Consider the following 27,802-nt stretch of genomic DNA (forward strand, 5'->3'; position numbering starts at 1 on the left):
AAAAGGGAAAAGCGGCAGTTTTTTTTTTTACTTATAACAGTACATATATAAGAGGCTAATTTATAATTCTTTTTTGGGAACTATTCACATTCCTATGTAGCTGCATTGTTTTATACTTTCTGGGTGTCTCGTGATCATAATATAAGGTAGTTGTGTTCCATTTTATAAATCAAGCACGGTGAGGAGATTTGTTTGTTTGTTTGTTTTCCCCCAATGTATTTCTTATTAATTTAAAAAAATGGTGTGACGTGAGCAGATTTTTATTCTGAAAGTGTGGCCTGGAGGAAAAAAAGAGAACTACTGCATTGGAACTACGAGCCATGGACACATTGTCTTCTCTGCCACCATAAACCATCACCACATTGATGCATGGAGATTGCAGGCATTGACCTCATCCCAGTAGACTTTGCAAGACCTCAAGGTCAGAAAAAGGGTGAAAAATAGCTACAAAACTGATGTGGGTACTTTTTATTATGAAAAAATATTTCTCATGGGCAGAAGCACAACAGTCATCTCCATTTACACAGCAGAACGTGCATCTACGATCTAGCTTTAAAAGCACCTGTAAAAACAGAAGGAAGCTTACCAAGATTTAGACAGCTGTTTCAACTTCCGCTCTCTATGGGAATACAGACCCGCTGCTGGATTTTAAAACTGACCCTGGAAGCCAAGGTGAGCACTGACAAACAAGCAGAGAGAATTCTTAGGGATTCCTGGTGCAGCTTCTGAATTCTTGAGAATTCTCTCTGCACCCTCCACCTTCTTAGAACATCACCCAGGGTTGGTTCCATGTGCATGTTGGAATCCAATGGCTTGGTGTTGCCAAGGAGAAAGCCCAAACAGCTACCCAAAACTTCTAAAAGCTGATTACTTTTCTATAATTTTGTGGCAAACACACAAATCCAAGAGACTAACCAGACATGAGCAAGCTTGATCGGCAATGACTGAGGTCCTGAGGACTTGGTCACCGTTATCTACACTGTCCACATGGACGGTTCCCACCCACTTTGCCGCATCAGAATGAACAGCAGCCATCCACTTCTCTTGGAGAAAGTGAAGTGCCGCACTCTGGAATTTTGCTAAAGGTAAAGGTAAAGGGACCCCTGACCAATAGGTCCAGTTGTGACCGACTCTGGGGTTCTGGCGCTCATCTCGCTTTATTGGCCGAGGGAGCTGGCGTACAGCTTCCGGGTCATGTGGCCAGCATGACTAAGCCGCTTCTGGCAAACCAGAGCAGCGCACGGAAACACCGTTTACCTTCCCGCCTGAGCGGTACCTATTTATCTACTTGCACTTTGACATGCTTTCGAACTGCTAGGTTGGCAGGAGCTGGGACCAAGCAATGAGAGCTCACCCCGTCGCAGGGATTTGAACCGCCAAACTTCTGATAGGCAAGCCCTAGGCTCTGTGGTTTAACCCACAGCGCCACCTGCGCCCCCTTTTTTTGCTGCTTTTTTTTTGCAATTTTGCTGCAATGAGATAAAATGTTGTGTCCCATCTCCGACTCCCGCCAAATTTTCTAACACTGCCTGGCCCTCGCTGACATGGATCCTGCGCCAAGCACAATATGCACACCCAAAACAGACACATACAAAAAAGGAGTGCAGCCCCCAAACCCCACCACTGCAGCATCTTCAGGTCTCCTCTGTCCACAGATAACCAACAGGCCTTTTGTGAGAGTTCAGCTGAACACCAACCCCTTCAACCTCCCAAGCCTGACAAAGAGCATATGCAAGCCTCTGTGTCCAATCTAGTTACATTTTCCTGGGGTATTCTGTCAGTTCTCTTTAGATTAAACCAGCCAACTATCCTGTGGGGCGTGTCATTTTAGGGGCTAAACCATGGGTAGGCAAACTAAGGCCCAGGGGCCGGATCCAGCCCAATCGCTTTCTAAATCTGGCCCGCGGATGGTTCAGGAATCAGCGTGTTTTTCCATGAGTAGAATGTGTCCTTTTATTTAAAATGCATCTCTGAGTTATTTGTGGGGCATTGGAATTTGTTCATATTTTTTCCCAAAATATAGTCTGGCCCCCCACAAGGCCTTAGGGACAGTGGCCTGGCCCCCTGCTGAAAAAGTTTGCTGACCCCTGGGCTCATTTTTTTGCAATTTCTTCAGTGAGGGGGTCTTTAATTTTGGCGTGTGAGTAATTCAAATCTGCTATTACTTTTGTGACTGGACAACATTTAGCTTGCTAAGTCTGTTTTTAATGAAGAAGCACATAAACTGCTTTCAGGGAATTTTTATTTTTACCTTCTGAAAATGTCAGGTAATGCTAAATAAAATTAGTAATACTATAAAATATAAACACAAGTACTTGAAAATCATTTTTTTCTACACAATTTTACAAACATTTTACTTCCCAGGCAATACTAAATTATATTGATTTAACCCAAATATATCTTTAATTCCCAAGTTATGTTACAACCCTTTTTAGCGCTCATTTTGGGAATCTGAAAGCTGGAAAATTCAACACGCCCTACATAATACCTCAAAAAAACACCACATGCCTTGTGACATGAACTTTTTAAAGCAAAAGTTAATTTCCTAGCCTGCTTTAGGATTTCTTATTTTTATTTCCAGATCTTTGATTATTTTTTTTACAAAGGACAATTGACACAATTGTGTCCTAAACCTTTCTGAACGCCAGAACTATCCATGGTCTCTGCAGAAAATGCTACCTTGCTTTATCGCAACCTAAAAACCAGAAGCACAGCAGGAAATGGCTGACAAGTGTGGTATCTTTGATAAGGATGAAAGGGAAAAAGGAAAAGTAAACACAAAACACATCTGTTTGCATTAAGCCAGGAGACCCCCACCTCCTGGTGAACGCATGCATTAGAACTTCACAAAGGCTGATGAGTAAGTAGCAAAGGAAGGTGAGGGGAACTCACACAGAGAGGAAACTCTTTTAACTCACACAAACAGCTCAGCTCACAGATTTTCAAATCTGATATAAAAAGACTAGCCAGAGGGCTGAGCTTTCAGTGTGGGTGGGTGTGCAATTCACAGAAGCTTTTTGTTCTCATTCTTATTTCTCAAACAGTAGTGGCTAACTCCCAGCCCAGGGGCCTGATCCAGCCCATCAAGCCATTCTTCTGCCCCACTCTCCCCCTCTGTAAATCTTCTCCAATTTTGATGTTGGCAGAAAAATGGGAGTGGGACCATAGACACAGAGCTGGGCAGTGAGGGAAGTTTGTGTATACACACATGTATGGGTGTGTGAGAGAGAGAGACTGTGGGTAGCGACACTCTAGCATATACACCCCAGGGTGTATACAGTCCTCAGGTTAATAACAACAATAATCAGTGCTTTTTCTGGAGGGACGCAGGAGTACACATTCTCCTACACATTTTGTGAATCTTTGTACTTTTATCCATTTATTGCATTTATTTTTCCTGATCTGAACTATAAAATGGTGATTTTCTTGAGTCAAAATGAGAATACCCCTAAACTTTTTTTTGAAAAAAGCACTGATGATGATGATTGTTATTATTATTTGCCACTCCTGTTATATAGGCTGGTTTACATTCATGCACTCCCTAAAATTTCTCTTCTCTTAATGACTGGAAGCTAATTTCCTAAACAGGTTCTGCTGAAAATTATTTACATCCTTAAACATGGCAAAAGTAGTTTTTTTCCAAATAGGTTGAATCTTAAACAATAGAAAACGCAGTAAAAAAAGAGAGAGAGAGTTCGCTTGTAGTAGATCCAGTGCTTCAGTGATATACCAGTCCACTTGTGATATACCCGTAGTTCAGTGCTCAGATGTTGTTTCGGAAATCAGACCCTTCATTGCTAAAGAGCTCAGTCATCAAACTTTGTAGTAAACAATATACAAGAGAAGACAAGCGGCAAAAGGATCACCCCTTACAATATTTCCTTAAAGCATGTTGCTTTCCCCCTAGAGCGAAGACAACCCCTGTAACCCATCAACTTTCCCTCTAGCTCAGGGGTCCCCAAACTAAGGCCCGAGGGACTCGTTTATCCGGCCCGCAGCAACTCCTGCCGCCCGCGCTTACCCGCGCTGTGCGGCTGCCCACTTCTGGGTCAGAGGAGCACCGGAAATAGCTTGTGAGCATGCGCATGCGTTATTTCCGGTGCACATCCAGTTTGTAGGAGGCCTATGCACATGCACACAAGCTATTTCCGGTGCTCCTCCGACCCGGAAGTGCACCAGAAATATGGTGTGCGCACGCGTATGGGCACACGCTCCTTCACCCTCTGGCCCACCGTGCGATCAGCGCTGGAGACACTGGCCCGAGGCACGGTAAGTTGCTGACCCCTGCTCTAGCTGATAGACACAAGGCTTCCCCATCTTCAGCTTGCAAGAGTTGACCTGACAGATCAAATGAAGTTCCACCTGGTCCAGCATTCTCTTCCCAACTGCAGCCAGAAAGTGCCTGAAGAAGCTCACAAGCAGCTCACAAAGGCAACAACCATTAGCTAGTACTCAAAAGATACAACGCAGGGGTAACCGACTGGTTGTCTGCCCAGCTCCCGATGTTTAGCTGGCTGGTGCTGATGATGGGAGTTGGACTCCAACAACCTCTGGACAGCATCACATTGGCTACCCCCCCTCCAAAAAAAACCTGTTTCTGAAACAGGAGGTTCCATTTTGATATCTCAACTAGCCATCGACAGTCCTATGCTCCAGGAATTTTTGAGAAGCCATTTAAGCAGGTGGCAATGGATTTGTGAGAAATTCTGCATTATGGACTCAACTGCTTCCTCTAGGCTGTCCTGAAGGAGCTGCCAATTAACTACATCGGATAGCATTACAAAGGAGAGAGCGGAACTTATCCAATGCTGTCATGCTGTCAACAGAATCTTGCAGCCTCACCTACTTCTCCTACCACAAGGATTTCCCTTTTAGGGAGCGGGCCCATTCAGAGTTTTAGCTACAGTCAGCCTTACATGGGCACAGGCACTTTCACTTACTATCTTTGTGCCAAACCAACTGTGTCACAACCCATGTTCAAAGAATCCTAGAGTTGGGAGAGTTCTTGAGGATTACCTAGCCCAACTCCCTGCAATGCAGGAATATGCAGCTTTCCCATATGGGGATCAAACTCGAAATACCTTGGCATTATCGACACCATGTTCTAACCAACTGAGCTATGCTGGCTGTTAGAAGGCTTACAAACTGTGGCATCAGCGAACCAAAAATGGTAAGTTACAGCACTGGTTTGGACAATACTCCAGAGGTTTGAAGTTTTTAATGTTTGATGTTTTATTGTGTTTTTAATATTTTGTTGGAAGTCGCCCAGAGTGGCTGGAGAAACCCAGCCAGATGAGTGGGGTATAATTTATTATTATTATTATTATTATTATTATTATTATTATTATTATTACTACTACTACTACTACTACTACTATCCAAATGCCAGCCTCACCTTGGGCATCCAGGCAAAAGAATATGTCCCAATGTGGCCTACATACCTGGAACCATACCATGGAGGCCGACATTAAGGGGTTAATTCCCCATATAAAACCTGGGAATCAACCATGTGATTTTGGCTACATATAGGGGTTGTTCGGGCATAGATACAACTGCAGGGATGGTGGAGGCAGCATCAGGCTTCATTTAAAGAGCAGGATTGGGCCCTTGAAGTATCATAGGAACAGGTGCATTGTTCACTCTGAAACTGAAAGAGGGTGGGGGGGGGGAGAAAACTTCATCTTTCCCCCCAAATTGGAATCCCAACCCCCCTCCTCCAACCCACCTCACCCCAAATCCCTCAAACAGAAGAAAAACTCTGCTCTCGGCAGTGGACTTTTCCCACATTTATATTACACGCACATACTTGCAGAGACTTAAACAGCCTTTGTTCGGAAGATTTGTTGCAGTGTTACTTGTTTCTGTTGGTAAACAAAAGGTAGTTACTAGGAAGCTGGGCTTCCGGGTTCCATTATTGTACGGTTAAAGGGCAACAGAAAAGATATCCTTTAATGGATCAAAGAACTGGTTACAATGCCATAAATAGTTGAACTGTTATGGCAATCAAGTTAAAGTCCACAGAACCAAGTCTCGCTGCGCTCAGAAAATGAAATGATAAAAAAAAACCCAGAATACATTCACGAAGTTGTACTTGGCTGGGCTTTGCTCAAAGTGATCTTTGCAGAGAGTAGAAAGCTGACTTCTTAAGTCAGATCTGTGCAGCTTGTGACCGGCCATTAGTTGATAAAATTCCCTGGCTTTGCTCTCTGTTTGGGACTGCAAAATCAGAGTGGTTTTCAAGCTCGTGGCAAGCCCCATACATGGCTAAAAACTGTGTTTGCATTGCTGGTACTTTTATAGTTACCCACTTTCATTGGGGAGCAATTCGTAAGTGAAATGAAATAAAAAATTAAATCAAATCCCTTTGGTGGTGGAGGGAGGGAGAAAAAGTTAAGTATGGAGGCCAATTTAACCACATCATACCAACCTCTAGGAAGACAGTGGTTATGTTGTTGTGGTAGAATCACCTTAACTGCGTGGAGAAGATTTCAAACATTTCCTTGTGCCCAGAGACTGGATAGGAGCTTCCAGCCCTCATTTCTTTAGGATCAACATGCCAGAGTCTGTCTAGGGAATGTGTTAGTAGCTGGTCAACGTCTACCAAGTGGGTTAGAAGCTCCCAACCAAACTCTGTTAGGGTTCAAGCTTCAAGGGAACAAAAACAGACGAGATGATGTTCCTGGCAGACAGCAAGATGTTCATAACGAACAAAGGTTTACGGGGTGACCTTTTTCGAAGGAGGAACCAATAAACCAAAAGATTCCAAGTTACCCATATTTATACATTGTTAAGAGAGCCGCTGTTCAAATGGCATCACAGTGCTGCTCTATACAGCATGTGTGAGCAAGAGGGGTCTCTCTTTCTGGTTACTCCAGGTTGCTATTTTGCTGCTGTTCTGTCTCTTCCTCTGTGTTTTTAAAAACAACACCTCAATATAAAAACCAAGCAAGTGAAATGTTTCCAAATCTGGAGATTAAATGGTGGGGGAAACCTCCAGGGTTATGTTTGGATGTGTTAAAGGTAAAGGTACCCCTGCCCGTACGGGCCAGTCGTGTCCGACTCTAGGGTTGTGCGCCCATCTCACTTAAGAGGCCGGGGGCCAGCGCTGTCCGCAGACACTTCCGGGTCACGTGGCCAGCGTGACAAGCTGCATCTGGCGAGCCAGCGCAGCACACGGAAACGCCGTTTACCTTCCCGCTAGTAAGCGGTCCCTATTTATCTACTTGCACCCGGGGGTGCTTTCGAACTGCTAGGTAGGCAGGCGCTGGGACCGAGCAACGGGAGCGCACCCCACCGCGGGGATTCGAACCGCCGACCTGACGATCGGCAAGTCCTAGGCGCTGAGGTTTTACCCACAGCGCCACCCGCGTCCCTTGGATGTGTTAGACTTCAACAAAGTTGCAACACCAGCTATCAGGTTCTAAAAATCCAAAAAACTAAGGCTTGTAGGGAAATGACAGCTGAAGTCACCCATATGCTATTTCAGTTTGTCATATCTTGCTCCATCCCATGGTCAACGCATTTGATGTCAACATAAAATCTGTCCAATCTGAGGTACACAGCACCTGAGCATTCAAAACATGGCAGATTTGGCAAAATGACCCTTCTCTACAAAAATAGGGGAAAAAAGAAGACTGAATACTTACCCAGAAGATTATGTTGTAGCTGAAAAGCAGGTATTTGTACCAACAGCTGACTTCAGCAGAAGAATACCGGTAATAGTGCATCTTTTATAGAGCAGTGACTACATAGAACCAGAAAAAGAAAAAGAAAGATCAGTAAGAAGGAGAAATGCAGTGGCATTCAACATACCCAAGCCACGCCAATAGTCCATAATCATTGGTTAAGTAGCGTAATTCCATATTGACTCACATGGCATTTGGGAATGTAATATTTTTGTGTTGGCTAATATAACCAGTGAGCCTCTTGAGTTTGCTGATCAGAAGGTCAGCAGTTCGAATCCCTGTGCTGGGGTGAGCTCCCATTGTTTGATCCCAGCTCCTGCCCACCTAGCAGGTGGAAAGCACGCCAAAAAGTGCAAGTAGATTAAAAGGTACTGCTCCGGCAGGAAGGTAACTGGAGTTTCCATGCACTGCTCTGGTTTTGCCAGAAGCGGCTTAGTCCTGCTGGCTACATGACCCGGAAAAACTGTCTGTGGACAAACGCCGGCTCCCTTGGCCTGTAAAGCGAGATGAGCGCCGCAACCCCAGAGTCGTCTGTGACTGGACTTAAATGTCAGGGGTCCTTTACCTTTTTAATTATTATTTGGGTGTTAACTAGATTGATCTTCCCTACACAAATAATCAAGAAGTAGGCCACAGATAGTTTATATGCTTCCTTTTAATTGTGTTTTAAAAGGTATGGCCAACATAACAGTTTGTCAACCTCAAGAATTTATCTGCAACTTGGACAATTCTACTCCCCCATCTGTAATAATAGGCATAAGCAGCTAATGTTTTACGGGCAAGTGCCAAACCTGAGCTAATGTGTATTAGAAACTTGGGGGGGGGGGAGTTTTCTGCAAAGTATGTGTGAGCAACATAGCAGTTCATTGGAATACACAAATAAATGCTTCCAAAGCAACAATTATGTTTACATAACACTTTACTGTGCATTCACAAATTTCAGTTCAGCAGGAAGTCCATGTGATAAGTTGTAAAGCCCAAAAGAAATTGACTGTGGCAACATTTTAGTACGTTGTTTCTTTTCAACAAATCCAAGCCAACATCTCATCCATGCACAGAGACCACGAAGATGAGGCTGCCTAGCCACCCCTGAAAGTGCAACTGGTAGCATTTCAGAGAAGCTACCTTTGAGTTCCTGGCTTTCAGCATCCTGCCTAGCAACCAAAATTTGGCTTCCAGGACCTCACAACTACATTTCCCCTTATTACTGGTGGCAACATGCACCACGACCACTGACTCAACACTATCTACGATCAGTTCTCTGCAAGTCTGCCTAGCACCTATCAACCTCCCATGCTGGGCGATATCTGGTTTTCAACATTGTGATGTATCACCAGCTAAACATTGTGATATGCTGATATATCACAATGTGTGGAATAAGGATGGAACGATGTAGAGGCATTAGCTGGCTTCATGATTTTTCCTGCATAGTTTTTGTCAGCACCTGCTCTTGTGATTCACTGCCCCCTGCATGAAGGAGGCGAGAGCTGAGCCAGCAGAATTCACAGGGGCTGCAGGAATCAAGAGAGCATTGGCTGGCTTCTCGGTTTCCCCCATATCGTGATTTTTGCATGGCACACACACACACAAACATCGTGATTTGTGATATATTGCCAGGTCAAAAATTATGAAACCAATATCACAATATGGACTTCAAACCGGTTTTGGACAATATATCACTATATCGCCCAGCCCTAGTTGGGAGTGGGGCTAAGTAAGCCCATAGATCAGAGATTCCTTCACTACTGCTTTCAACTCTGGCTTTCTGTCTCACTGCTTATTTTCCATCTCTGCAAATAAAATTAAAAAAACAACAACGGCAATGAACCTTGACTTCAGCTCAATGATCCCCAAAAGGTTTCATTCACAATACACCTGTAGACAAAGATGTGCAAAAACAACCCAATACTGTATTCGACAAATGATGAGCATGCATTTGTGAACCAGCCCTGAGAATCATGTTCTCCTTTCCATGCCTGCAAATAACTATAATGCATGGCCTTGACTCTGTCTCAAATAACACGGCATAACTTACTTTCTTCACTAAACTCAAAACGCTGTAGCTTCCAGGCTGTAAAAATAGTCAAGGAAAAGACTTTCAACTCTCTTCAAAGTTTGCAGATTAGTCAGCCAATCGCCTCATAGTACTTTCATCATGCAAAAAGACAAACGGCTAGCACAGCCTCTCCAACCCACTCCAGACTCAGATTTGTTTACACTACTGCAACTGTAACGCTGAACAGATCAGCAGTGAGAGCCTCAAAACCAGAGACAGAAGTCTTCCTTTCCTCTGCCCTGAATGAGGTAGGCAGAGTTGACACTTTCAGCAACAGCAGAGAAGGATAATGGCAAAAGACAAGAGGAATGGTATGAAGACAGTGCGAAAATGTGTTCCGATATTCTCTGCTCATTACAGATTCTCTGAACATCAGCACGAAACTAATCATTTGAACAGCCCTGAATTGATCAACATCCTTGGTGTGGAACCTGGTATTCTATCACCATTTTAAAAGTTACCACCAAAAGGTGGCATATGTGGTTCTCCGCTCCTGCATTTTATCCTCACAGCAAGATAGGTTGGGCCAAGAGATAATGAATCGTCCCTTCACCCAGTGAGGCTTCAACCCTATATCTCCCTAGTCCTTGTCCAACTCTCTGAAACCATCACACTAGCTCTCACCTTCAAACATTCAGGCTTTATGTGCTTTCTGTCTATCAGTTCCACATCAATTAATTCCTCCCATTCCTTCTAGAATCCATCTTCCATTTCGAGGACACACACACACAGCCCCTTTCTACTTATCCATCAGGTGCTACCAAGTTTCCCTGCTGCCCCATTCACATTGTCAGCAACCGTTCTGCCAACAAAGGTTTCTGCAAGAAATTTGGTTTCTGCAATAAATTCAAACAACTGCAATTTCTCCCGCTACTGTGTTCTTTTCCGGTTTCTTGTGTCCAGTGATGGACACTGGAGGACCATAAACAAAGTTTTCTCCATCAGCCTAGTTTAAATGTAAATGGAATGAATCCTAGCTCATTAGGTGACTGAGAATTTCTGCACCAGGGTTAATAAACAGAAATTATCCCCTGCCCTTAGTTTCTCAACTGCTGAAGCAACAAAAGCCAGGCCAAAATCAGAACAAACCTTCTACATATTCTAGAAATGCCCTTGGCTGCCAAATGGAAACAACACTCGAGTGATGGATTGCTATGTTCTCTGAAGGCATCTGTGCTATCAGCCACTCCGATTTTGTTAATTAAGGTTTCAGGTAGGTTTTATACAACTGCTTCTACAAAGCTGGGGGTTTTTTCCAGCCTGCTGTGAGCAGTATTAATCCCGTCAGTAGAGCTTCCCATCAGAGTTCCCTGCCCACAAAAAGAAGAAGAAAACTTCTACCACAACCACCCCAGCCTTCTTCATTTTTGTGTACAGTGTTACCTCAGGTTACAAACACCTTGGGTTACAAACACTTCGGGTTACAGACTCCACTAACCCACAAGTAGTACCTCAGGTTAAGAACTTTACCTCAGGATGAGAACAGAAATCATGAGCTGGCGTGGCAGCGGGAGGCCCCATTAGCTAAAGTTGTACCTCAGGTTAAAACGGTTTCAGGTTAAGAACGGACCTCCAGAACGAATTAAGTTCTTAACCAGAGGTACCACTTTATCTGTAAAGGTCATACATGCAGCAATGTTCTGTTTCCAAACCAAGTGGAAATTGATTTCCAGAAAGGGAGTAGGCCATTTTTGTGCTGGATAGAAACTGACACATGATCAGATACCACAGAGGACAACAGAGTTGTGGTTCATGGAGAAAGGAATTGTTCCCTGTAGCCCTTCATTCTCCCTTCTGTCTCACATAAGGCCAATGAGACATCTGACCTTATCTGCTGAGGGCACATTTGCTTGGCTACTGCTGACTGGAGAATAGCCAGCAAGGCAGTTGTGTTTCTCCCCATTCTGAAACTCCCTGACCCCTGCAGTTCTTTTACTCTTCCACTTTCCTCCACCATCTCTAAACGAGTTCTTAGAGTCCTTAGAAACTCAGATATCAAAGCTAAGTGTCAAATGGCTCCTTAAACCAAAGTTGCAGTCTATGTCTAGTTGCCATTTGGGAGCGAAAGGGCTCCAAAGTCTTATTTTTCAAATGATGGACTGTGATTGATTATCAGTTAAACATCTGGCTAGTTTAGATGACAACCTTGAGCTAGGTTCAGAACTTTGAAAACTTAAAGAAGAAAGGTTACTTGATCCAAGGACAAATTGGCCTATTCATATCTCTTTTTCTTAATGGTGACACGGACCATTCATAACATAGGGATATTCTTCAGAACTGTGAGATGGGAAGTGGGGGTGCGGTAAGTGAAGACAAGCTACAACAATTAACTATAACCATGTTTACCGCTCCTGCTTAGGTAGCACAGAAAAAGCATTTTGGTTCCTGAAATTCATTCCATTTATACAGATAAAATATAAACCCACAGGATTCTATAGGATGTGGTAATATTGTGTGAAAACAGTCCAGATCCAATGATGCCCTGGCACACACCTCCAGATGGTGGAGATGTCAGGTGCCAGCCTGGCACCAAGGCATCTTCACTTGGTCGCAAGTGGTCGAAAGCCAGGTGCAAAATGCGCCTGGCATCTGGCTAATTTCAAACACGGAGTCCTTGCCACCTACTGCCTATGACCCCCCATTTAGCCCTCAGATTCTATTCTTTGGATGATAAATCTCTCAAATCTCAGTTGAACAGATGTCAATTGTGGTTACTTAGTTGTGAAGGATTTGCTGTACAGTGGTACCTCGGGTTACTGACGCTTCAGGTTACATACTCTGCTAACCCAGAAATAGTACCTTGGGTTAAGAACTTTGCTTCAGGATGAGAACAGAAATTGTGCTTGGGCGGTGCGGCAGCAGCAGGAGGCCCCATTAGCTAAAGTGGTACTTCAGATTAAGAACAGTTTCATGTTAAGAACGGACCTCCGGAACGAATTAAGTACTTAACCTGAGGTACCACTGTATTCATATTTTAAAAGCAGAACCCTTAAGCAATACTGCCTTTCATACTGTTTGGCACCTGCCAAAACGCTCCCTTCCACACAACTATCTATGGCACAAGAGTCCTTCTGGACATAGCACTGGTCAGCCATAGACTCAATATCTAGCCTCGGACAAATCCTTTTCTTTCCGTCTTAATTCCCTTCCTATAGAAGGGAGTTCAAAAGTTACAGAGTAAAAGCAGTTAAGGATTCTTCTAGCAGATTAACTTGGTATCTTGAACGGTTTAACGGATTTATTCTGAAGAACAAAAAATGCACACTTCAGCAAAATCGCAGAAAATGTGATGCATGACTTGTCCGCTGTACCCGACACGTACACTATGTTTACCAAACCCGTATTTCAAACAGGACCTATGTTGTGTTCCAACATTCTCCACCCAGCACCCAACCCACAAAGGCAGAAAAGGAAGCTAACATTAAAAACAGGCAAACTTTGGGCAAGCTGCATGTCAGCCAAAACAATAACAACAATAATTATGGGCTCTAAATCCTGCTTTTAAAAGAATCCAAATCTATACCCTATATAGGCTTGTGTAAAATTTAAAGTGCAACTCTTCTTGCCCCAAGGCAGTTCCTTTTTCCAAGAGATTTGCAGGACACAGTTGAAGAATACGGTCTTCCTGTAACTCGGACACTACAGTGCCTCCCCTACTGAGGAACTGCTTTACAAAAGCACAGAGTCAGAAGGAATCAGATGCCAAGTGTGGAAAGCATACTCCAAAGCAGGGGTTGCCAACCTTTTTAATTTTAATTTTAATTTTTAGGGAGTACCGGAAGCGTCAGTCCCAAGATGGCTGAGTTCAGGGTATGTGGCATAACCAAAATGGCTGCCATGGGGAGAGTGGCATAACACAACATTAGAGACACAACCACCCCCAACGACCTTATGATTACCATGGGAAATCAGTTGGGTCTTGCTGGTCCTGGTTATGTAGATTTCACACAGACAGACACTGGTGCCGTTACTGTCTAGTAACAAGGAGCAATTCTTATTACCAGTAAAAATTTACAAGGCAGCCACACCACCCTCATTTCACAGAATTTGTTTAGATTAGAAGTTAACAGCACATTTTGCCCCATAATGTCTTATTTTCCCCTAGGAGGGCCAGAAACTTACTTTAAAAACGAAACAAAAAACCACAACTGAAATCTCAGAGTCTGGGGCATCTGCCCACTGGCCTTGCTGCAAAGCTTTCATGGATGCCATGAACCCTGCTCCAAAGGATTACTGAGTTAAGATAAGCTTTTCTGGGAGTTGGCGAACCATTAAGGCTCCTTTACCCCGTTTCAGTGCATTGAAAAGCAAGTGGAGCTGTGATAATTTGAGTATTCTTGTGAGGCCCCAGTATATGGAAGAGGCTGCTTAGTAGGTAACTTCCAGGCCACTCTAGCTTAGCTTTGCCTTGTATATGCCTGTTAACTTTCTTATTCTACTTGATGTGCCTTCTTCCTACAATCAAACCCTTTCAATAAGCTTTGTCTTGCTTGCCTGCTATGGCCTTTTTCCTGACACCTCCCCTAAGGGCTTTTCATATCCTGAACCGACCCAAACTTCCTTGTTGGATCCCAAACAGTTAAAATGGGTGAATCTGTATTCCTAACAGGAGGACTTCGGAAATCAGTGTTGTTACTCACCATCCCCCACTCCTGCCTTTCTGAACTAAGAGATATATTTGTTTCCACAAAAAATTGCACACATATGTGCTAACTTACGAAGCACCACCTACAACTTTTTGCAAAACAAAAGCAGCTTTGGACATGGCAGATTTGAGGGGAGAAGTGATGGGGGTGTGCTTAAAATCCATTTCCTGGTTGCTGCTTGGGCTCCCCAAATATTGCTCCCCAAGCTGCTTCCTAACACAACCCAAGAGGCTCCAGACACATGTTTGGGAGAGTACAAGAGTTTAGATCCTGGAAGGAGGACAAATAGTTGGAGGGGTGGGGCACCATTTGAAGTTGAAAACTAAGCTTGCCAGGAAGTGCTTAAGCAACCCCTCTAAACCACTTCTCTGTTCACATTCACCCCTTTTCAAAAGCAGCTTGACTCACAGGGGTCAGCAAACATTTTCAGCAGGGGGCTGGTCCACTGTCCCTCAGACCTTGTGGGGGGGGCAGACTACTATGGGGGGGGCGGGGAATGAGTGAATTTCTATGCCCCACAAATAACCCAGAGATGCATTTTAAATAAAAGCACACATTCTACACATGTAAAAACATGCTGATTCCCAGACCGTCTGTGGGTCGGATTTAGAAGGCGATTGGGCCACATCCGGCCCCCAGGCCTTAAGTTTGCCTACCCATGAGGTAGAGTTTACCAAAAAAAGAGAAGAGAAATAAGTTGTTGGAAATGTGTTCTAAGCATTTTGGCTAGGGGCTGGGGAGTGGTTGTAGTATATTCATTTAGGCAGGAAAAGAGGAAATCTTCCCGATTGTCAGGACATTGATATCTCACTTTTTTTAAAAAAAACCCACCATCACCACTTGGCAGGGTAATGTGGGTGGAACAACTTACCATGTGGTGGAATGCACACTGTAGTTTGGCAATTTGGTAAAAAAGAAAAAGGGGGGGGGATCTGTAATCACCCTCCAACCTTTAGCTTGTTTGTGTCGTGCTTCCCCAGCTACATTCCAGATTTCCAGAAACCAACAGACTATTCAGCGTCCTTTTGAATAAAGACTTACTTTGCATGCACATAACTCATTATTGTTTGCATATTACCATGCATGCTGGTGGCGTTTAGTAGCGTTTCAAAAGCAACCATTTGTTTCGCCTATTTGTTCCATGAATGTACATTCCAAATGCCAATTCCAACTCGCACGCTGGTCTAGTTGCGTGGGTGGGTGACATTCATAAAAGGGACACTTCTTTCTTACCAAGCCCATATTTTCTCAGTGTGGCAGTTTCTCCCTTCCCCTCTGGATGGATCACACTATGTTTCTCAAGAATTCACTCCCCAGCCACCTCTAAAGCTTCATTAATAATAATAAAAATGCCTATGAAAAGACCCTGCTTTGCATATGACTGACAAAGATTGGAAATAATTTACTGGCCAGAGAGGCAGCTTAGGGTTTCTAGATGCCTTTATTTCAACTTAAATCTGAGCTAGTCTCAGAAAACAAGACACACTTTAGAGAAACTTCAATAGTGTGTAAGAACCTACATCGGAACTGAAGAGCAGTGACGACGTGCATACTGCAATTTTCGGCCAAAAATGCAGAAAAGAATTCAAGATGTATGAAAAGTTACTGTTCTTCACTGTATTATTTAGGAAAAAAGGCTTTCCAACAAACACACTCTCTCTCTCTCTCTCTCTTTTTCTCTCAACTAGGATGGGGGTCATGAGAAAGTTTCACCCATTGTGAGATGACTCCTTCACTGAGAATGTAGACAACTTCTCTCAAAACGCTTTTGTGTCGCAGGCCTCATCTAAAAAATAATAATGAATTGTTTGGCAGCTCTTGGGAGCCCTTTGAAAGACCTTACAAAAGTTACCCCTGAGATGACACGGCAAGAATGTGCTCAGAACAAAACAAAAAAACCTTTCAAATCTTCAAAGAAGAAGCCACTCATCTGAGGCATAAATAAAGCAGCCTCTGGCCTAACCAGGAGATGCCACACCTGTTGAGAGAGGAAGCGAAACTAAGCCTGGGAGAACAGATGTGGCGGAAAGGGAGGTTTGATTCTGACACGTTTCAGTGGCCTAGAATGATATTGCCCACTTTGCTAAGGGCCTAGATGTTACTGTGCAGACCTGCAAAAATCTTGAGTTTTAGCACCCACTTCACACCGTAACACATCATAGGGTTTAATGCTGTGGCAAGACATTTTGCTGCTCAAAAGCACACCCCTGCACACACTGGAAAGACCAAAACACATATTTGCATCTTCATCTAACCCTTCCTTCCTTCTACTTCATACAGCCACAGTCCTATGCATGCGTACCTCCCAGTAAGTCCTGCTGAACTCAGTGGTACTTACATCCTCCATATAACCACACCACATATCCCCACAACACACACTTTGTTCCTGTGTCCCCACCCCCACCTTGCAAAACCAGGATTGGTCCCCTGAGCCCTCCCTCCTCCTTGTGTTGTTGCTATGACAGCTGCTCTTCATCAGCCACACAGTCTTGCAAGTGAGCAGACACAGCAGGCCAGAAGACATCCTGCACCATCACCCTTCCATGCCCAGTAGCCACGAGCGCACACCTTGGCTCCCCTCCAACTGATGTGGAAGGAGAGGCAGCCCAGAAAAGTCCACACATCATATTTAGTTTTGAGTTGGAGAGAAGGAATAAGAGGAAGAGGAACAAAGCAGAACAGCTGCAATAGTGTGGTGGGGCATCAGCAAACTCACTTTTGTTTGGCTTTTGTATGAGTAAAAAAATAATCTTCCAGTTCTGAAAGATGCCCAAATCTGCTGCCTGAAGCAGCTCAGATTTCTGCATAGTCAGCCCAGTCCTAACTCTTAAACCAGTCTTCCCCAACGGGGGGTTGGACTAGATGACCCTTAGGTTCCCTTCCAACTCTACAATTCTATGCTCATGCAAAAGCATCCCATAAAAGATTCCACTACAGCAAACCATCTGCGTGTTTTTTGATCCTGAACGGTGGTGCAGCAATCAAAAGCTGTTGTCACATTTGCAAAGCTAAGCAGGGTCTGGGGTGGTTTCAAATTGGATGGGGGACCAAGTGTCAAGATTCCTGCATTGCAGAGGGTTGGCTAGATGACCGTCAAGAGTCCCTTCCAATTCTACAATTCTTCATTTAAAAAACCTATACCCTGGGGGCAGTTTCCAGTAATGAAAACCCAAAACAGATACACACACACACACACACACACACACACACGACACTACTACTACTACTACTCTAAATTATCCATCACTTTTACATACTTTCTCCAAGGGTGTTGGGGACTGTGCTATTTTTTTCTCACAATTACCTGTGAGAGAGATTAGGCTGAGGAATAGTGAATTGCCCCTGGACCTCCCAGAGAGCTTCAAGGTCAAAACAAAGGCTTGAACCCAGGTCTGCCTGTTCCAAACCCAACCCTCCACCCACTACATCACGTTGTCCATCATGTGACCAACAGGAGCAGCAGTTGAAAGTCAGGCTAGCTGGGAATCTTTTTTCCCATTGTGCATTTTCCCTCCGGAGGTTCCTTTCATTCGCCTATGTCTCAGCCGTGACCTGTCTGAACTCTATTGTACAGAGTAGAATGCCCAGAGAATGCTTGGGATTATAGCTAGGAGCATTGCTGCGGCAAGGCAATCAGTCATTGATGCTACCACAGAGAAGGCTAAAGTTCAGGATCCCCTAGCACCAAGCACATAAACCAAGACGCTTTCTTATTTACGTTTGCCCAGCTCAAGCGTTTTTCAAACGGGAGATGGGAAGACAGGACCAGTTCCACCACGAAGCAACCTCAAGCAGTTTGTTAGAGCCAAAGGACATCACTGGTTAAACCTGCTGCAGCCGACGACGACAGAAGAAATTTTCTCATTCTAGTTCTGGCTTGACAGGCGCAACATTTCTGCTCACGATCAACTGGGAGCAAAGGAAAGATGGAGGGCTGATTTTACAGAAAAGCAAGGAAGAGTCACGCAACAGACTCTACTCAAGGAAGGGGAGAAGATTCCAGTCTCATGCGCCAGACACAGAAACCTGAACAGCAGCTGACTCCAAGTCTGCTACCAACCATCTTCAGCCTCTTGTCTGTCCTGATGCAAAAAAACGAGCACAAGTGGTCCTTTTGTAAGCTAAAGAGAGGTGGACAATGGCACTATAGTTACAGAAACCAGTAAAAGCACATTTCTTCTGCCAGAAATCTGGAAAGTGCTGCTTGCAACCAGCGGCGGCTGGTGTTAATTTTTTCACGTTTAGAAATGCGTTGTTTCATGAAATTAATTAGTAACATGGTGGATGAACACAGTACAAATAAACTGGGCAACTGGAATGGTGACTAGTCAAAGCTGAAAGCCAAGCTGTACTTAACTATCCCCAGGAAGCAGATAGATATTTACATGTACAGTTCTTCATGCATGTGAAAATGAATACACTGATAGCTTTAAGAGTTTTTCTTCTTCTTTTGTCTTAAAATCTAAACAATGTAAGGGAAATGTGTGTTTTTAGCAATTCTCTTATATGTAAACCATATAAAAAGTCATGTTAAAGAAAAGGGTGGGGTAATACTACTACAAATTTATTATTATTATTATTATTATTATTATTATTATTATTACTACTACTACACTACTACTCTACTACTACTACTACTACTACTACTACTATTATATGTCATTTGAAATATTGACCAGTATTCCAATAAAAATATTTTCAAGTATAGTTTGAATTTGTTTAAGGATTTAAACACCACAGCAATTCTTTTTTGTTGTTTGGTGGGTGGGGAGGTGAAAGCCATGGCTGAGCTATCAATTCTGCATTTATTTCTCCTTCCACTGCAGCAAACAGGAGATCCACTATATCACCTCTGGGGGTGGTGTAGCTTGAGGACTCCTTTTGGGGGCGCCTGGGGAAATGGGGCAAGTTAAGGTCCTGTGTGGCGCTGTGGGTTAAACCACAAAGCCTATGACTTGCTGATCAGAAGGTCAGCAGTTCGAATCCCCGCAATGGGGTGAGCTCCTGTTGCTCAGTCCCTGCTCCTGCCAACCTAGCAGTTCGAAAGCACATCAAAGTGCAAGTAGATAAATAGGTACTGCTCTGGCGGGAAGGTAAACGGTGTTTCCGTGCGCTGCTCTGGTTCCCCAGAAGCGGCTTAGTCCTGCTGGCCACATGACCCAGAAGTTGTACGCCGGCTCCCTCGGCCTTTAGAGCGAGATGAGTGCCGCAACCCCAGAGTCGGCCAGGACTGGACCTAATGGTCAGGGGTCCCTTTACCTTTAAGGTCCTATAGATCCTTGGCTGCCTCTGACACATCCCTCCCCACCCCACATGCTACTGGCAAAATGTACTGGTGGCGGCCTACCTATGCCAACCAAGTGTTCAGGTGGCCTCTGGTGGCATAAGTGCTCTCTGACTGATGGGCTTTCCTGTCTGGTGGTCCCTATATACCTGCATTCTATGGCTTCCCACCTGCCCTTAAGTCATCTTTAGGACTGCAGCCAGAGTTAGAAATTCAAATATATAATATAATTCCCAAATGGCACCTTAAACCTAGGTTGTGATCGCCACAATGGGATGTCTAGGTGGCATTTGTGTGGTCTTTTTTCGTAATTGAGTTTATCATCATCATCATTTTGATTTATATACTGCTTTATATTTAAAAGTACAAATCTCAAAGTGGTTTACAACATATCAAAACATCAAGCAAGCCAATCCAGAATAAAACAGAAGCAAGCTTTGGGAAAATATGTCCTATCCTTCTCATTTTGGTTTCCCCAGGCACTAACCCGGCGTCCAGAGATCTCCACGTGGTCGCAATTGGACCCGCATTAGTTGCAAAACGCGCCTAGCTAATTTCTAACACTGCCTGTATGCACTTTATTGACTTTCCTCCCCTGCAAACATATAATTCATTTCAGCTACTTTTGCCTTCTTGAAAATCATTTCAGAAATTTATACAAATTTCTAATTAAAAAACCTACATTATTATTATTATTCATTTTATTTATTCAATGTGATGTCACTTGAAGGTGCTAAATCAGATTTCTAGTGATTCAGGGCACTGAGTATTCTTTCAGATTCATGAAGCGATCCAAACATTTCCAGAAAACTCACATTTCTATTTAGAAGTCTTTGCGTGGGATTTTACTTGAGGATTTTAGTTGTTTGTGTCTTTTTAGTACCTTTTCTATTGTCCAGCGCAAAGGACAGGATACAAATGTGACAGACGCTCTGAAGGCTCGACAGAAAAGGAAAGCTTATAAATAGCAGAAAGAAATGAAGTATAAACACAGTTTTTTGAGGTTGCTGAGGGAAAGAGGAGGACATTCTTTGTGGAAGCTATTCTCCTATTTCCTCATTCTTGTATCTTTTCATTATAGCCAGCCAGCAGAGGTATATCCAGCTTCCTCTGTCCCTTCCTTTGCTAGCGTCTCCCAATAAATAAGGCGACCATCTGGCCACCTTCTTTAAACTAAGCTTGCAAATTCATTATTGATCCTTAAAACCCTGAAGAAAAAGGAAAAAAAATATATATGGGAGATTGTTCAAACAAGAACTCTCAAAAACAGTCATTCTATAATCAAAATATCCATGAAACAGTTGGGCAGGGGGGGGGTCAGTCCATTACAAAGAACTAGATCCAAGCCAAAATTTTCTCAGAAGACAAGAGAGATTCCCATCCCCCTCAATCCAGAAAAAGTCCACTTTGTGTATTTTTTTGCTGAATATTCTCCACCATTTTTGGTAGCAGCCCCTATTTCTCCTCTACGATGCCGTGCATTGCTACTGCTGAAGAATGCAAAATGGAGGTCCCGTTGCCCAAACTTGCTGCTGCAGCAGCTCCCCACCCCCCAAAAAAGGGGTAAAAAGAAGGAGCTGTACTATTGATACTGCTGAGGAACTGTTGGATTCAACTGCTTCTCCCTGATGAAATTCAGTGTAACAGCGTTCCAAATTCTCTGGCCGCAAAAAAAGGCTAAAGAATTTCAAGAAGTGTTTTGCATGCAGAACTGTAACAAAACAAAACAAAAACCCACCCTGGTTGTTTTCATAAGCATCCCCAAAGACAATGTTTGGCAGACTCCCTTCAGGAAGCTGTTTCACGAGAACGTTGCCGTGACAGAGACAGAGCAGTTCTGGGACACCATCTTCAGTCCGATTTCCAGAAGTAATTCGTGCTGTAATAAATGTGCCAGTCTTTTAAGGAAGCCGTTAGCCTTTTTGTTTCCTCTGGAAGCCATGGCAAAGCTCCACCAGGAGATCAAGATGTGAACACTTCTTGCAGACATTCAACAATTTTGGTGGTGGTGGTGTGGTTTTTAAAAGGCTTCTCCCACACAACCCGCCATATTTGTTTGAAACTGAACTTCAAAGACTAGGTAGTGGGCAAATGTAAATAAATGTAAACTGATGAATAGCTTGCACTACCGCTCATTCACTTGAAGAAACAATTTGTAAAGGTGGTTTCCATTTAGACAACCTTTTTGCATCTTACTAGAACTGGTCACCATATCTCTGGCCAGGAAAAGAATTGGTGTTACCAACCTCTTAACACTGGTTATGAAATCGGGAGCCGGCAACCCTTCCCACCTCTACTACAAGGCACAGATCTCCCTCTTTTTGTCCACTATAAGCCACTGTTTAGTGTTACTCTGCATCTGCACTAACCAGGGGGAAATCTTGGTTACCATTAGCCTCTTAACTCATTTAAACTCTTGGTGTTAAATCTGGGTTTGCAAACCCAGCTTAGCATGAACCATGGTTAGTGTCACTGCAGATCCAATGCTAAGCCACATTTAAAAGCCACTGGTGGAGAAGGTAAGGATTTGGAGAGGAATCATGAGCAAACAGTTCACTAAGAGATCTTAAGTGGGATCATATGTAAAAGTTCTGAAGAATTATCGTTATGATTTTAATATCATATGCTTTCAAGGTAGCAGCTTCTGTACCAGACCTTTAGATCATACTCTTCCCCACTATGCCTATCAGAAAAATATCCTTCAGTAATGCCAGTAGCTTCTTTTTCTCCAGACCAGAACCGTAGCTAGGTGATCTTGCACCCCTGGCTGAACCGTCCAGATTGTACCCCCTAGCCATGGACAAATTAGCTCTTCTTTCTGCCGCTCCTCCAACCACCCCCTCCAGCCATTCGATTCACCCTCTATTTAAAACCATTTCTTATGAGGCAATAATCAACATTTATATTTATGGACATATTTTTAAGCCGATTTTGTGGAGGGACACCCTAACCCATCGCCTGCACCCCTGTGGGGGCCCACCTCACCACCCCTTAGCTACAGCCCTGCTCAAGACACCAAGTACTTGCCTGCAGTCATTTTTGCAGTGCTGAGAAACACAAAGCAAAAGCTGGGGGCAGAAACATTCTTGACCCTTCAATGAGACCGTGTATCAAATGCTCACTCTGTCTCACACATTTGAATGACCCACACATTTTGATCCCAAAGTCATCAAGAAGCACACTCTCAATAAGAGGAAGCCAATACTCATTAGCTTGGTTCAGGTGCACATATCTTGGCTGACTAACCCTCTAACTATTTGGAGTTTAAGATCCTGACTTGTTGTGATCCTAGTAACCACAGTTTCCTGGTTGGGATGTAACAACAAACAATGGTTAATCTAAGAATTCCTAGATTTAGTTGCATCACAATAGGCCCCCCTTGGGTGTTCTCCATGTGACACACTCTCAACAAGGCCTCCTCTGATTGTCTTAGAAGCAGAAAGACGTACGAGAGATAAGAAAATCCCAAAGCTATGCAGGTTCCAGACCATATAGACCATAAACATAATAGCCAGCAGGCTAAAAATTGTGCATGATAGCAAAATTTAAAAGTACTTTCCACACAATCCCATCGTGCTGTGGAAACAGAGCTAAGAGGCATAGCCTTGAACTTTTGTCACCCAACTGAAAGCCACCATTTGCGGAAAAGTGACACATTATGGAAACCACTCTCTGGCTCTCCCCTATGGCACTATCTGTGAGGAATTGGTTACTGAACAAAAAGCAGTGTTCACTGTGTGACCATCCTATGGCACTGGGACCGCACAAATGTGCAGTCATTCGCTTGACTTCAGGTCTCAATGTCCTCTCCACATCAACTGCTAAGAGCTTGGCGCATGGATGTAAAGATTCACAGTGTAAGCGAGGAAACTGAGGATTGCTGCAGGGAACCCATCTTCAGTGGTGCTCCTGTCATTACACCAATACAGGATTTGGCCCTTGGCTAGCTTCCAGGTCTAGAACTACAACAGGTCCTCCTTCCAAGCCACCTCAGATTGCAGGTGTGATCCCTGTATGGGACAGCTGCACATTCAGGTTGGACGAGATGATCCTCAGGCTCTCGTCCAACTCTGTGATTCTATGGCTCTGATAGTACCACTCCACACCTACAATGTTTCACCCCTGTTCAAGGAAATAGGCTCTGTTTTTATTCAGAAATAAATTTAGTCTGCCAACTAACAAGAGGAATTTAAAATCAGAGCTGCTAACTGTGAAGTAACTGGAATGCTTGGTGACTCAATGGGAAGTACAAGGCAGGGAGGGTTTGTGTCTGAAGCATCAGCATTTCAGTACCAGGTGAGACTTTGCCTTGCCTAGCAAATCCACAGGCAGGGCCACTCCCAAGAGTTGCGAGGTTTTATCATTTTGTGTCCAGGCAAAACTTTTCTGGGCAGTGCCACCTTTCTCACTTTGCACAGAGCACCCAAGCAAGTCAGGTGACCCACAGTCCCATTTTCTGGTCTCCCAAGGATACCCTTTCCAGCAACGGTACCTTTTCCAAGGACCCAGCGTATCCACAGGAACAACCAAACTGAGTGAGCACAATGCGGAAGAAGATAGTTTTCTATGTGCAAGAAGTTATTCTCTGCAAGTCTGCAAGTTTCCCTTTATAAGTCCCTAATCCTCTCAAAAGAGTTAAAACTCGAAGAGTGGTTTAACACTGAATCCCTCTTCCCAGGGAACTCTGCAAATTGTAGCTCTTTAAAGGGAACAGGGGCAACTCTCAGCACCTTTAACAAACTACACTCCCCCATTCTTTGGGTGAACCCGTGTCTGTTAAAGTGATATGATCCTGCTTTAAATGTAAAGTTCAGACAGGGCCCAAGAAGCTAACCAGCCTAGTATCCAATTCTTCCTTCACCATGGACAACAGGGCAGCATCCTCTACTGCACAGGAGGGCAGGCCACATGAAACGCACACCTTTTCTTTCCATCCTCCCAATGTACTCCACCCTGCCTAACAGTAGGGCCGGCATGCAGTTAGCTGAAGACAGATAATATATTCAGCAATAGGAGTTATTCAGCTGGATGGTTTAGTTTTGAGCCTACTAAGTTGCCATCATCCTATGAACAACAACAAAAATATTGGCACATTTGCAAATGTAAGCGGTACGGTTTCAAATTGAGTGGAGGACCACATTTTGAGATTCCTGCTTTCCAGGGGGTTAGACTAAATGTCCCTTTCCAAGTCTACAATTATATGATTCTATGAACCCCCATTTATTGGATGCAAAATGTCTCACCACTAGTATACTGTTAGTTTACTACTAGTTTTATCAGGAAAACATATAGTATCGCATATCTAAACTTTTCACCTGAAAACAAGTAACTAAGTAGTTCAGAAAGCCAAAGGGATGAGACAGGGTGTGGCAAATAAGTCATAATTTTCCTGTCAAATGAGCTACGCAAACACTCAATGGGAAGCCCGGAAATTGCTCTCAGGAAAAGGTTCAGCAGAACTGAATTCAGTTTTCATGGGAGGAGGGGGGAATACCTTTCAAAAAAAGTTAAAGCTCCTCTTCCCCAAGTCTGCCGATTTAAATATTTCAAAGGAGGGAAACTTTAAAAAAAAACACACACACACTCATCTGCCTTCCCCAATGGAGAATGAAAGAAACAAACCTCTGATAAATAGGATAGTTTATTAATATGTCAGGGAAAATATGTGTACCTTCAACAGGAAAAGCATTTTAAGTTCACCAACCCTTGAGTTTCAGTCTTGTTTTTAATAACAGGAGCAGCCATGTGAAACTAAGAGGCCGATTGTTTTTAGATGCTTTCACCCGAATTCGAGTTAAATAAAGGTGGGGAAGAGAAACGACCCAGCTCCCAAAACCGATACAATACTGTACACAAAATTCTGGTTTTGGTTGCTTTCGGAACTCGAAAGCGGAAAACTCTCTGCCCAAGCTGAACTTGCTATGGGCCTTCTGAAAGCCCTCCCCGTTTCCTGAAAGGCCCTGCTTATCAAGGGGGGGGGGGATATATGTAAATATATATATATATATTTGTCCACGTTCTGTGAGCAACTCGATCCCAGTGGGCAAGGCTCGCGCAAGAGGAAGCTTGGAGCGGAGAACAACAAAGCGAAAGACAACAGGGTCGAGAGACAAAACCAGCAGTTGAAGTTCTAGCAACAACAACCGGGTCGGGTAGCAGAGGCGAGCGCGAAGCTCAGGAGCGCACAGGAAACCAAACTTACCAAGTAGCAGGGAGCCTGGCAAGTTTCCACCAAGTTGTGGGGGGGAGAACCCCGAAGTGCCTTCGAGGAAGAGACAAATTCAGCTCCTTTCGTGCTTTAAGCGTTCCATGAGTCCGCCTAAACGCCACCCAAGGAAAGCGAGCTTGGAGAGGAGCGAGGTGGGCGTCGGGGCTGCCCTCGTTGCGCGCTGGCTGTTCTTGGGCAGGACAGGAAATCTCATGCGCAAATCTCGCCTGGCCACGCCTGTTTTACAACCCGGCGCGCCCTCCCCCACCGGCGTTTCTTTCCTTTCTTTCTCTCTCTCTTTCCCTCCCTCTTCCCTAGTAAAAGGGAAGTGCGAGGCTGGGGACAGCGAGCTCCCTCTCCCTTCCTGCGCGCGGCATAACATCCGTCGAGCCGCGCCGCGTTTTGGGGAGCCTGGTCGCAGCCTTGCGCGGAGAAGCGCCCTGGTCGCGCGTCCCTCTTTCTGCAGAGGTGGGGGTCAGGGGTGGCAATTTGAATAAAATATTGAGGGGGCAGGTAAGCCCCGCCCAGCATAATCGATCACATGATGCTGCGTATTCACACTATTTGATTGGCAATGTTCGTCAACTGGGGAGGGGGGAACCCCGTTAAATATTTTATGGGGGGGCAAAGACCCCTCGACCCCTAGGAGTTTCTATGGTGGGGGTGTATAATAAAATGCATGGCCAGGCATTATTAGCTCAACCCTGGGGGGCCAGGTTTTGTAGGACTACAAGTCCCTTCATCCCTGACCACTGGTCCCCCTGCTTGCTAGGGTTGCTGAGAGTTGTAGTCCCATAACATCTGGGGAGCAAAGGTTGAGCTAAGAGTGTCATCATTTGGCAGGGTCAGAGATTTCCAAGTCCTCCCTGTGCCCAGTTCCTGGTGGCACAATTTAATAAGGATATTAACTAGAGGGGAGTGACCAAGATGATCAAGGGTCTGGAAACAAGCCTTATGAGGAACAGTTGAAGGAGCTGGGTACGTCTTGCCTGGAAAAGAGTAGCTGAGAGGAGGTATGACAGCTACCTTCAAATATCTAAAGGCCTGTTACATGGAAGATGGCACAACCTTGTTTTCTCCTGCTCTGGAGAGTAGCGCCCAAACCAATAGATCCAAGTTATGAGAAAGGAGATTCTGACTGTAAGAGCTGTTCAGCAGTGGAACAGATTCCCTTTGAAGGTGGTAGACTCTGCCTTAATTCATTTCTGTCCCACCCTCAAAGAGCTCAGGGTGCCACTCATCATTCTCTCCTTCTTTTTATCCTCACAACAACCCAGCGAGGTAGGTTTGCATGCAGATGGTCCCAGATTCTATCCCCAGCAACTTTAGGTGAGGCTGAGAATGTTTAGTGGGTATTGCATATGGATGCAATTAAAGACATTCCTATAGAATAACTCAATCCATAACTATGAGCCCAGAGGCAGCAAATCACTGAATATCTGCTGTTGAGGGCAGAGAATAGGGGAGAGAGCTGTCGCATTAATTCCCTGTTTGCCCTTCTCAGGGGTCCAGAAGAGCCGGGGCCACTTCCAGCTTTTGCATGCCCAGCCATGATTTAAATTTAAAAATGACAGCACACTGAAACAAAATAAGGTGCCGAAAAGAGAGCGAATGGTTTGTTTATCATAAAATCAGCTGATCTGAGAGCATATCTTCACCATGGTTTAATAGCTATATTTCCTCCTATATAGTTAAGGCTATCACCATCCAGTCCTCCATTGGAAGATTTGTCTCAGCGCAATCTTGGGTTTTCATGAAGTCAGCATGGGCAAGAGAAGCAAAAGAGAAGGCAAGTTTCGAAATGGTGGTTTTAAACAAGAGCAGGGGTTTGAATAAACCAGGGGGGTGGGACATAGAAGAGCTGTGAGAATATGGGGAGCTTGAAGGGGCTGTGAGTGGATAGGGGTTGGGGTGGGGGGAGGG

The 27,802-nt window shown here is 44.2% G+C and overlaps 1 protein-coding gene and 1 long non-coding RNA gene across 2 annotated transcripts in view; one reads left to right on the forward strand and one right to left on the reverse strand.

The window, feature by feature from the left end:
* TSPAN14 (tetraspanin 14) overlaps positions 1-26,315 on the reverse strand; it is a 42,309-nt gene extending 15,994 nt beyond the window's left edge. Inside the window, exons 1-2 of the mRNA XM_081913815.1 lie at positions 25,874-26,315; positions 7,647-7,744 (exon numbers count right to left, since the gene is read on the reverse strand). Coding sequence (XP_081769941.1) covers positions 7,647-7,727 — 81 coding nt within the window. The 5' untranslated portion in view covers positions 7,728-7,744; positions 25,874-26,315. The remainder of the gene's footprint in view (positions 1-7,646; positions 7,745-25,873) is intronic.
* LOC309371325 lies at positions 17,639-23,869 on the forward strand. The gene is made up of 2 exons (XR_014169051.1): positions 17,639-18,462; positions 22,692-23,869. It is a non-coding gene; the product is annotated as an uncharacterized lncRNA (long non-coding RNA).
* Positions 26,316-27,802: the final 1,487 nt, after the last annotated feature.

Source organism: Podarcis melisellensis (genome assembly GCF_964234715.1).
Source record: "Podarcis melisellensis genome assembly, chromosome: 5".
In the NCBI taxonomy this organism is placed as follows: domain Eukaryota; kingdom Metazoa; phylum Chordata; class Lepidosauria; order Squamata; family Lacertidae; genus Podarcis; species Podarcis melisellensis.